At 35.5% G+C, this 12,569-nt stretch overlaps 1 protein-coding gene across 3 annotated transcripts in view; it reads right to left on the minus strand.

Moving 5' to 3' along the window:
- The window catches only part of LOC123536816 (cryptochrome-1-like), a 47,412-nt gene extending 35,290 nt beyond the window's left edge, over nucleotides 1-12,122 (minus strand). For 2 of the 3 annotated variants that reach the window (XR_008367992.1, XM_045320265.2), the window contains exons 1-7: nucleotides 12,027-12,122; nucleotides 7,674-7,920; nucleotides 6,864-7,058; nucleotides 3,653-3,768; nucleotides 2,954-3,108; nucleotides 1,946-2,089; nucleotides 20-184 (exon numbers count right to left, since the gene is read on the minus strand). Coding sequence is in view for 2 of the 3 variants with exons in the window: in XM_045320265.2 (XP_045176200.2) it covers nucleotides 20-184; nucleotides 1,946-2,089; nucleotides 2,954-3,108; nucleotides 3,653-3,768; nucleotides 6,864-7,058; nucleotides 7,674-7,920; nucleotides 12,027-12,096 (1,092 nt within the window). In the remaining variant the exon portion in view is untranslated. The remainder of the gene's footprint in view (nucleotides 1-19; nucleotides 185-1,945; nucleotides 2,090-2,953; nucleotides 3,109-3,652; nucleotides 3,769-6,863; nucleotides 7,059-7,673; nucleotides 7,921-12,026) is intronic. The other variant, XM_045320266.2, reaches the window with a different exon arrangement.
- Nucleotides 12,123-12,569: the final 447 nt, after the last annotated feature.

Genomic DNA, 12,569 nt, shown 5'->3' on the forward strand with positions numbered 1-12,569 from the left:
ACAAATCATCATAAAATACCATTTTCCAAGCCTCAAGGAACTCTGGATTAGTATCCCAGTCTACCTGAGTGCACACAGAATTGCCGACCATCTTGTCAAAGTTTGGCGTTCCCACAGCAACAGTATAGTAGAATTCCCTCCACATCACCTGTCCCAGCAGAGACGTTGGTGGCTGACTGTGCTTCTATAATACATAAAAATCCCCACTTATCTGACTGAACTGGCAAAATTAATAATGATTTATATAACATTTGAACCCAACCACTAAGCTCCACAAGAAAATAGCAGATATTTTGTCTGAAATCTTTCATTAATTATTAGCTACCACCTCTGATCCATGTAGAGAACTTAACTTCTACTTGCAGAGAACAAAGTACTGTTACAGAATCCAGAAGCACTAGTTAAGTCAACTGCCTGCCCTAACATAACTAAAATCCTGTTGGAAAAACCCAAAACAAACAAAATACATAAAATTTTCAGAGACAGATGTGTGAAGTGAAAATCAACTACAATATTGAACAAGAACTCATAGAACACAAAATGCCACCCTTGATGCATTCAGTAACTGGCAACTGCATAAGGAACAAAAATTATTTGGTCAATGTGCACTGGACATTTTGACCTTCTGACCTCAAATCAATAATTATGGGTCTTTTACCAGTCACATGTGACCTTCATATATCAAATGTGATCGTAGACCAAAGCATTCTCTAGTAATTTGGCAAAAAAAGTTGTACTGTTATGGGTCAATTTGACCCCGACCTTTGACCTACTGACCTCAAAATCAATAGGTGTCATGGGTGGTCATGATCAACCTCCTTATTTAATTTCGTGATCCTAGGCCCAAGCGTTCTCAACATATCATCCGAAAATAATTAACTGTTCCTGGTCAATGTGACCTTGACCTTTGACTTACTGACCTAAAAATTATTAGGGGTCAGCTGCTGGTTCTGACTAACCTCCCTATCAATTTTCCTGATCCTAGGCCCAAGTTTTCTTGGGTTGTTATCCAGAAACTGATTGGTCTATGGACCAACCGACCAACATCTGCAAAACAATATACACCTCCTTCTTCAAACTGGGCCATAATAAGTAAGAGGCATCAACTATTACATGTTGGGAGTAATCTTCTTCCAACAACGTAGCAGGTTAAATCCAATGAGATTCATATCTGAACCTAGGTCCGTAAAATTCTTTACCAGCATGGATGCTCAATCATAATTGTATGAAATAGATGTCACATTAATGTACGAGTTATCTGCAAGTATTCTTACAAACATTCATTATATACTCATTTTTATCTCTGAAAATTATCAATGGACCAAACTGGAAAGGTCAAAATTCTTCCATACTGACATCTGAATTTCATATCAAGCGTGTGACACCATTTTAATGTGTGTTGTTGCATAAATCCGTTCATTTAAACCAGTATCGTCAATTTTATTCCAGCTATGGAACAAAGTCATAAACTAATTAATACCTGAAGAAACATAATGTGATAAAAAAGTTACTAGTTTTTCCTTGAGAAATATGTACTCATTCTTTAGCGGAATAATATATGCTCTCCGAAAGTCACACAATAATTCCGCTGCAGAACTTGAGCATATTTCTGAATAATAGCCTATAACTATGAGCTGCCCCGTGAGAAAACCAAAATAGTGCGTTTGCGACCAACATGGATTCAGACCAGCCTAGACATCTGCGCAGTTTGCTGAGGATCCATGCTGTTCACTTTCAAAGCCTACTGCAATTAGAGAAAGTGTAAGCAAACAGTATGGATCCTGACCAGACTGCGCAGATGCGAAGGCTGGTCTGGATCCATGCTGGTCGCAAACGCACTTAATTGGTTTTCTCATGGTGCAGCTAATATATGCTATCTGTCTACATTACTTTGAATATATACTGAAAACTGCTGTGATAAAAATGTAATACAATATCATCATACCTTTCCTTTGTACACTTCATTGACCCGATGGTAAAACATTCTTGCTGACAGACATCCAAACTTCAGGTAGGGACTCAGTACTGTAGTACTAGGTTTAAGGGTGTTTGGTTCAGTTTTTGGCTTCTCAAAGTTGCAAACCCAGTTCTGAAAAATATAGAATACCTTTTATTCCAAAACCATGACAATGTGAAATTTACTTTCATGATTTATAAAACTCTCAACCATATGGGTTATACTGGTATAAACAGCAAAGACATTTTTTTAAATAACTTATCTGTTCTTTTACTGTGTTTGTTTATTTGGGTTAACTCTGTTTTGCAACAGTATTTCAGTTATGTAACGGTGGACAGTAAATCTGACCAGTGTTCCTGGATTCTGTATTCTCTGCAAGTAACTGCCAACCTTCCCACATGAATCAGAGGTGGAGGACGAATGATTTCAGACAGAACGTCTTTTATCAAATCGTCATAAAGAACATATGGCCCGCCCGGGGATCGCATTCACTATCCAGCAACCCATAGATCTGCACTCTCCCTATTGAGCTAATTGGGTGAGACATTCATTAACTGTGAAATCATTTAATTTCATGGGCATGAAATTTTGAGATTTTGTCCAAACAGTTCATGTTCATTCATAAAACGAAGTTCTAGACCCTGAGCTAGGTTTGGAATGCACTGCAGTGAGAGGCAAGTGATTCAGAGTCACCAACCTTATATAAGCTAGTCATGGAGGCTCTTTAATGTGTAGGTATCTTTCTTAAAATAAATCTGATTGGACTTACTAAGCATTTCAATAAATTTTTGATGTATATAATAAAAGATGTACAATTGAAATTCAGTATCTCAAACTTGTTCATCTCAAAAATCCTGTTATCTCCAAGACACTTTCAAGTCCCGTCCCGAAAAACAAGTGCACAAAATATAATTTTTAGACGAATTTCAGTTATCTAAAGTAAAATACTCAATCCTTTAGAATTTGAGATACAGGGTTTCAACAGTATTTGCTTACAGTTTTCTTCAGCAAGGAGTCCAGTCGTTCCAGAGCTTCAGTTTCGCCACCTGGGAACAAACATGGCCCACAATCCTTTGCTGATTTACCCAGTTCTTCCAGCGTCGGTACCCCATACTTCTTCTCATAATCTTTATCAACAGGAGTTTTGCATCCTGAAAACAATGGAACAGGCAGTTGTGGAATACGTAAAGTCCAATATTATTTCTATTTAGAAAGCACTTGATGAAACATAAAAATGGGCAAAACCTAATGAAAATCTGACTACAAACAAGAACTTGAGCTAGCACACAATGTGATTAACATCACATATACTGCATTGTCAGAGGAAAAAGTCATTTTGTGTCTAAGTCCAAGTGCACATAAATGTTTAGCCTCAACTGACCTTATCTCTCTTTTCCTCAAATATTGGAAACATAGCAAAACATACTTACTCTGTCCTGGATCTTAAAAAAGTCCTTTACTAGTCTACTACAAACCCAAACAAGCATAATTCCCATTAATAGATAAAATGGAACCGGAGTGTTCCAAAACTTAATATTACAGTTTTTTAGCAGCTGTTTCAGACTGAAAAATGTTGGAAAAGGAATAATTCACACTTCTGTTCTTTTCATTTTGGAGTATATTTAATTATGCTAAATGTATTTTAGATTTAGACTGCACTTCATCACTTGATAAAAACTATCAGATACATTTTACCTTTTATGAGATCATCAGGTACAGTGACTGGCTTGACTGGGTCTCCCATCTGTGACATAAGGGTCTGAAACCTTTGGTAGGTGAGTGGTGGACTGCCTCCATTCTTAGATATGGTCCTAAAAATGAATAAACAGTTAAACCTGTATTAAGCAGCCAGTGAAACAAGCGACACAGCCTTAACTTATTATTGGAACAAAAAGTCAATTTGGGAAGTGAGCTAACTGACTGCTCAAGGCAAGTGACTGATAAATATTGGTGGCTGCTAAAGCTGCATTAACTGTAGCTTAAGGAGAGAGTTTCAAATAAGCTTTCAGCTTCGTATTTAATCCTGTATGCTTTTTTGATATATATACATGTTGTAAATGAACTGTGATTAATATTTATTTATTTATTTGGGTTTAACGGCGCACCAACACAGTATAGGTTATATGGCGCCAAACAGGACTACAAATTTTGGTTCCACATCTCATTTACATCGAAATAACAAGAAACGCGTCAATGCCACGAAACCAGGTTTTCAACACTTTTCATAAGAATAAACAAGAGTGCCAGAATGTCACAATATACGCCCGTCACAGCAAATTTCTTTACTCTAGCACCTGTATTTGCAGATGTAATTTTAATTTTGTGGTTGTTTAGTAATCATTGTAATTCTTTTGTTTTTCTAAGTCCACAAAAAAACCCCTTACCAGGTAGAGATACCTTAAAATACACTAAATTAGAAAGTACAACTATGTTGTACCACAGAAAAGTGGTCTGGCTTTTCCCTACGGTCAATTATAAAAAAGTTACAATTTAAGTTATTTATAGTAACAACTAAGGGAAGTTAATCTTAAAAAAAAAAAAAAAAAAAAAAAATACAAAAAAAAAATTGTAAGTCCACACAGAAATCCTTACCAGGTAGAGATTGGTCAAAATACACCTCAAAATTGGATGTAACATGCATGTTGTACTACAGAAAAGTGGTCTCGATTTTTCCCTACGTCTAGTAATGAAAAAGTTACAATATAAGCTATTTATAGTAACAACAAGGGAAGTAATTCTAAAGAATGGAACTGCGCAAGACACTTCGTCTCATGATGGTGTATAATTGTGCCAAGTTACATCAAATCCCTCTATGCATGAAGAAGATATGCTCGGGACAAACTTTTCATTCTTGTATCCTTTGACCTCTGTGACCTTGACCTTAGACCTAGGGACTGGTTCTTGCGCATGACACTCCGTCTCATGATGGTGAACAATTGTGCCAACTTTCATCAAAATCCCTCCATGCATGTAGAAGATATGCTAACCCTAACCCTAACCTAACCCTATTTTTAGTAACAATGACCTTGACCTTGATCCCAGAAACCCCAAAATCAATCCCAAGCTAAACTTTATGTAAGTTTTCTATACACCAAGTTTCATATGATAGCTCATTCTAAGTTAAGTTATTGACCGGAAACCCTTTTTCTATTTTAAGTAACAGTGACTTTGACCTTGACCCAGAAACCCCAAAATCAATCCCAGCCTTTGTCTTGATATAGCTACATACATACCAGTTTTATTTCAAATTCTTTACCGAAACAAAAGTTACTGGACCGGAAACCCTTTTTCTATTTTAAGTAACAGTGACCTTGACCTTGACCCCAGAAACCTCAAATCAATCCAGCCTTTGTCTTGATATAAGCTACATTACATACAAGTTTTATTCAAATATCTTACCGAAACAAAAGTTATTGACAGAACCCTTTTTCTATTTTAAGTAACAGTGACCTTGACCTTGACCCAGAAACCTCAAAATCAATCCCAGCCTTTGTCTTGATATAATACACACGTACCAAGTTTTATTCAAATATCTTTACCGAAACAAAAGTTATTGACGGAAACCCTTTTTCTATTTTAAGTAACAGTGACCTTGACCTTGACCCCAGAAACCCAAAATAAATCCCAGCCTTTGTCTTGATTATAAGCTACATACATACAAGTTTTATTCAAATATCTTTACCGAAACAAAAGTTATTGACCGGAAACACCAGTTTGACGCTGCCGCCGCCGCCATCGCCGCCGCCGCCGCCCGCCCGCCCGACCGACATCTACCCCAATCTAATAACTCAGGGTTTCGTTGAAAACCTGGTTAAAAACATGAGGTATGGAATCAAAATTTGCATACCTGCTGGAATCACGGAGTTACTGCAAAACCAAGTGTTAAGACCCTATTAGTCACCTCTTACGATCATGCAAAGGTAGGGCAGTGGTTCCAATTCTTTTCATACATAGATCGTCCCAGAACCACATGGGGCGTGATTAATAAAATATTGTTTAAACCAGCTGTAGCTTATAATGAAAGTAAATGCTACATTATGTAAACCTGTATGTATAGAGCTTTAAGGTGAGTAGAATATTTTTCCATACTGAAATCTTCCAGTGGTTTGTCACTTGATTTATCATGGTTCGGAGTTCAGATGCACAGGAACTGATTCATAAGGGATTCACCCAAGTGTTTATTATCCAATCATCTGAACGATAATTGTGGTAAATTAGATGATTATGCATAAGAAAGCATTGATTATTTTTCATTCTTACAATCATGTTCATTGAAATGTTTCGATAAAAACAATGATGGACTTCATTTATCCGAGTAGTAATGTGCAAGATGCCATGTGGCACTTTGACGTCATAACTGTTGTCATAATGCACTTTGACGTCATAACTGTTGGTCAATTGTTGTTTACTGTAGAATATACAAAGCTTGACCTTCTTCTCCGCTTAACTGCCTGGCAATGAAATCGGAATGGTTTTTAAATTGCAGCAACAATATCAAGGTCATATAATGACTTGCAGCTTTTACAGAAAACACAAAATACACAGAATTTCTCAGTGCTAAGTAAATTTTGGAAAAAGCCACAGGTGCACGACTAAAGATAAACAATTCTCCTGTTTATACTGTTGGAAATGCAGAAGAATCCAAAAAACTTTTTTCTTTCAATACAAATCAAATGTAGAAAATATTGTCAAAATGAATAATAAGATACTGTAAATACAGTAAAAAGGTTCAACTGAAAGAAAACTCACTTCTTGGGTTTGTTTACAGTATTGACCAATAAAAACAGACTAACATCACCTTATACCCAAGCACATGATTACATTATTTGCAATAAGCTTTTTTGAGCAGATGGTCTCTGACCATTTAATGACAAATGTTTACTTTTAGTATTTTAAACAAATTTACCTCTCAGTATCATACAGAGTGTGTGACACACATCGCATCACTTCTATCCCAGAATCCTTTGCTAGACCATCAATAACACTGTCTCGTTCAATAGCGTATGGCTCTGTGTCAACCTCATAAGTTAATTTAGTTATTCCCCACTCTTTGAATAACTTTGGAAAAATATCAGATGGGTTGCCTCTCACCACAAATAATCTTAAAGTACAAATAAATACTGTTACTGTAAAACCATTTAATCCTTACCATGCTAAATTTCTAAAATGAATTTGTCCATCTTCCAATTTCGACAGTACCATTAACTGTTAAAAGGCGTGCTTGCCAAAAGGATACTGACTGAATGGCGAACAGTGCAGATCATGATCAGACTGCACAGATGTGCAGGCTGATCATGATCTACACTGGTCGCATAGGCAGAATCAGTCGTGTCCAGCATGATAAAGGTTAATTATTTTGGCATGAAGTTTCATAGTTCAAGGCAAAACAGGTATTTCTTGCGGACAAAAATTGTGGATTTCAAACATTCTGAAGATGAAATAAATGAAACATGTGTAAGAGATATTGCATGTTTAATATTGCATATATTTACTACGAATTTCATCATAGAGAAAGACAAATTTTATGACATGTCAGCAATTCTACTTAGTGGCAATGATTCAAGTTAGATGTCTTAAACAGAAATGCAGAAGTCTGGGCCACTCGCTGTATCCCCAACCCCTCATATAAATATATATCACTGCCAATAAGGACGTACAAAAAATTAACATGCTACTAGTCTACTATTTTGGTGAATTAGTCTGCATATTAACTAACCTTGAATTTATCTTCTTCAAATTGTCATCAAGGTTTTGCAAGGTCTGCAAAAGGAACCGCCATCTGTTGACACCCACCCTGGCTGTCTCAGCGAACCATGGGTCCATCACAAATACAGGCCATACATGGGAGGCATTCTTACATGCCTCTAAAAGGGCTGGATTATCGTGCAATCTTAGACCCTTTCTGAACCAGTGGATTGACCTGTGAGTCATTTCAATAAGTGATGATATCTGTTCTTGAAAGCCTACAAAGAAAATGCTTCAGTATTATATTGATATATATGTTGAAAGGTGTCCACCTTTTATTTTAGTTATCAGTAATAGATGATATATAGTAACAGATGATATATAGTTTTAACTGACCTGATTGGTGTTCAATCATGAATAAACCCAGTCAAACCTTGCCTTAGGTTGACAGAATCTGTTGATTAGCAATATTGTAGACTTTCATATTTTCATTGACAATCAGAAAATATAGCATTGGATATAATTTGTTGATGCCATTACTACACAAAACATCACTGCTACTGGTCTTTACATCACTTTTGTATTACTTTTAAAAAGGAAGTGGCTAGGTTACTGGACCCCTAGACCCAGAGTCTAGAGGTCAAGTAACCGGACCTCTAGACAACCCATACAGGGCAAGCTAGAGGTCCGGTAATCAACATTAATACCGAGAACTGTATTTACAATGAGCTAGAAGACTATATTTTATCTTTAAAAATTGGAGATGGGAGATGATTTCAAAAATCTTTTTCGTATCTTTTCGTTGTTTTTCCAGTTTGATGCATATTAAATATGAGATTTTAACAGCAATTTCTGGTAGTTACCATTATTCATTACTCAAGCAGTAAAACAAATTCAACAATTCATGAGCAGAATCCATGTCTTAAATACTAAAGCAAAAAATAAGTTCATTATTTCAATTCATCAGTCCCGTGAAAAACCATAGAAGTTTCTGATTATGGCGTACAAACTACTATTATTTATTTGTGGAATTTGCGGATTAAAGAATTATAAATACTTCCATTTCCTGTGACTTACCATTTTTAAAACAACGAGAAATTTACCAGAACAAACTTTTGAAATCATCTCCTGTTTTTTAAGATAAAATATCTATAGTCTGCTCTTTGTAATACAATTCTCAATATTCGTATTGATTACCTGACCTCTAGCCTGCCCTGTACAGGTTGTCTAGAGGTCTGGTAACCAAACCTCTAGACTCTAGCCACTGCCCTTAAAATATGATACAGGTCTTTTTATCATTTTGGAAATGCCACCAACACTGGAACAATTGGGAAAATACCTCTGTTTTAATATAAATTTGTCTTACTTGGGAATAATGGAAACTTAACAAAATTATTATATTTCTTTTAGAATAACATTTTAAAATGTGTGATGGTATAGGAGTGATCGCCCTGACGTCACGCATCAACACCTGTTTATCTGGTGGTGGGCAAAACAAATATTTTTACATTGTTTGTGTATGGGATTGGAATTTTTACTTTTTAATAACTTTTTCGTTTATTTATGGATTTTTAAAATTCAAAAAGTTTTGAAATGCTTATGATTTTCATATTTTCTTATTAAAATATCTTTTGAAAATGAATAACCGTTTTAAATGACACATGATTTTAATAGCGGCGTAGCAATGCTCCAAACTTTTAGAAAAAACACTGTAAGTTAAGCATTCATAATTAATCCATTTTATTTCGAAATAATAATTAAAAGTTATCAATAAATTGCTTGTTTTATATCCTTTCCGTTGATCAAAAAGTTATTGATATCATTTGTGTTTTAAGAAAGTTTAAGCCGTTAGAAAAACATAACTGTTAACAAAAAAACATAGAATATACAACGGATTTGTATACAAACACGATCTCTCCTATATTGATAACTATTAACTGAATTTAATGAGTAAATGTCTCAAAATAGTAAAACTTTATGATTGTTGAAAAGCAAAAAAAACAAAAAAAAAACCCCTAGGCAGTGTAATTTGAGCGGAAAAATTAGCAGCCCGATACAGGACTTAAACCTGTGACCATCTGCCTGCAAGTCAGATGCTCTACCAACTCAGCTAATCGGACAATCGATATCAGAGACTAATTATATACATTATATACACTGCTACATTCCTCTCTCCATTTTTTTCAAAGACAAACTCAGATTCTTTTGACTAACCCAGCCATTGCTTCACCTCTAGGTTTCCAAGGCTAGCCACCCACACTCACGGCACCAACGTAATAGGAGCAGAAAAATGTGCAGCTCGATACAGGACTCTAACCTGCGACCTTTTGCTTGCAAGTCAGATGCTCTACCAACTGAGCTAATCGGACAATCGATATCATAGACTAATTATATTCATTATACAAACTGCTACAGCAGTAACAATGGTTTGGGAATTTTAATTTCAACATTGGGAAAAACTTACTTTTTTGCATTGGGATTGCCTCTTTTACGGGTGGTAGCTTTAGAGGGAAAAAAAGCCCTGTGACAAATTCATCTTGGGGAGAAAAATATTCAGCTAGGGCCTAAAAAAAAATTCTTTGTTTCCGGTAACATGCTCAAAAAAATTAGGGTAGGTAGGTCGGAAAATTTTTTTTTTTGGATTTTTTTTTTATTAAGGGAGACTTTTCGGAAAATATTTTTGTGTCAAATAAGGGGGTTATGCCTTTAGGGCATCAGTAAGTTGATTTGTAACATCACTGGCCATGTTTAAAGCATAAAAGGTGCAGTTTTTCAACTTTTTGTTAAAAAGTTGAAAAAAATATACTCCAAGTCCATAAAAACATTTAGGGTCGGTCCAAAAATTTAGGGTAGGTCGGGATACCAGAAACAAAAGTAGTTTTCCGGACCTTTTACGTTTCGTACTGTATAGACTTTATGCCGTCGTAAAGCATCTGGGTAACAATATCATATCATCTAGACCTTTGTTGCCTTTACATAGCAGCGAAAACCTAGCATTACCAACTTACTTATTATTTGAATATTCCGGTTGTTTTAACTTACTTTGATGTAATTGTTTACACAAGCGATTGTCAACTGCAGGGGAATTCCAGTTAAAGTGCGCATGCGCAGAAATTGAGGCCCCTTGAATGTAAACATCAGTCAAGTGATGCCCCCATTTGCAGATGATACAGTAAAACATTCCGGTAGTAATAAAATAAAACAAAGAAATTTGAAAAACAGAAAAATCGACCTATTCACTATACTACGACATCAAATCATCGATTAAAAACAGGAACCAAAATAGATGGGTATTTACCTACGACAGCAAAGATCAATTAAATGTTTGGCAGCAGTGTCCATGTCCGAGTGGTCAGGGCGTTAGACTACCAATTGTGAGACCGGTCTTTTTCTTTTTTTTAAAAAATGTTAATTATATTAAATGTTCTTAATTTCTTTTTTGTAATATTACCAGTTCGCTCAATACGTTCCGTCATTTTAGCGTGACGTTGCAAACGTCATTCGAACGTAATTAGACGTAACTTTAATGAGCGTATTAAAATTTTTGTATTTGTTAAATTCTTGAAATATACTTTTCAAATCATCATCACGCCTTAGAATTATGTTTTAATTTTGAATATTTATAACGAAATCGGAAATGTTTGCTTTTACAGAAATGGAAATGTTAAAACTGTTACAATGAAAGGTCCGGAAAACTACTCGGAATAACTGAGATATTACTGGAATTAATTGCCCCTTTTGAGGCCTCATCTACATTTGTGTTAATGGACGCAAGTGTAATAAGAATTCTGCATGGTGTTTAAGAAGAACCTAGCTTTTTGTCTGTGAAAATTTTATGTTTCTACAATGTTTTGTTTGAAAGTTACTGGCAAAACATAGCGATTTTGGTCCGGAAACTACTGGGAAACCAGTAGGGCTTCTGAATGTAATTTTGATGTTCTAGCTTATGTGCTTTTACTTAAAATTCTACTTCATAACAAAATAACCTTTAGAAACAATATATAATTTGCTAATTACAATATAAATATGGTAAAATGAAAATGTAACATGTTTTCACGACTCGCATAACAATGATAATCACTTTTATTATAACGCTTTCGCTAGTAGAAATATAATTCGCGATGCTTAGTTTCAAAGTATCATTTTGCAAATCATACTTGTTGGTGCATTTCTCAACAAGACAATCAAACAGAAGCAAAATCTGAATCGCGATGTGTGCAAACTTGTGCAGTTAGTTACTGAAGCCAAGGACGTGTTTTTCGATAAAAACACGCTAAAATAACAGAATATAAAGTCGCGTGATAACGACAAAATAATGTAGAAATAAATTTTATTCCAAAAAATGGACTAGGCTTTAAATTTTGTAATATTTTCAAACGCTTACCTGTCCAAATTTTTCGGTTACGCAACAAACTACAAATGGCTAAACCATTCAAAAGGGAAGTAACTTGCATAAGGGGCTTAATAATAGATAGGTAGGCTTATACGTACACTGTTTACTTTATTCAAAAACCCAAAATCAAACATTTCCCAGCCGTTGCTATCATGCCTTAATGTCCTGTATGATTAGATATCGAAAATGGCAACACATACCAACTTGTCATTTATACTGGAAGTATGTCGAAAACCTCATAGAGTTTGGAGACCCAGATGTAGAACACCAGCCAAGTGAAACAAAAGAGGTTCTGGAAATACATCAGTCCCTGAGGAAAGACAGTTGCGGTGTGGCACCATTGAAAGATAAGGGAAAGCTGCACAGCGATCCAGTAGACAAGGCCAATATCCTCAACCGACAATATCAGTCGGTCTTCACTCAGGAAAGCACTACATCGATCAGTACCGATACTAGACGGCGACCCCTCCCCATTATGCCAGACATTGACATCTATCTATCTATTTATACTGCAGCGCTCCTCTCTGCGAGTAT

Source organism: Mercenaria mercenaria, chromosome 17, assembly GCF_021730395.1.
Source record: "Mercenaria mercenaria strain notata chromosome 17, MADL_Memer_1, whole genome shotgun sequence".
Lineage (NCBI taxonomy): Eukaryota > Metazoa > Mollusca > Bivalvia > Venerida > Veneridae > Mercenaria > Mercenaria mercenaria.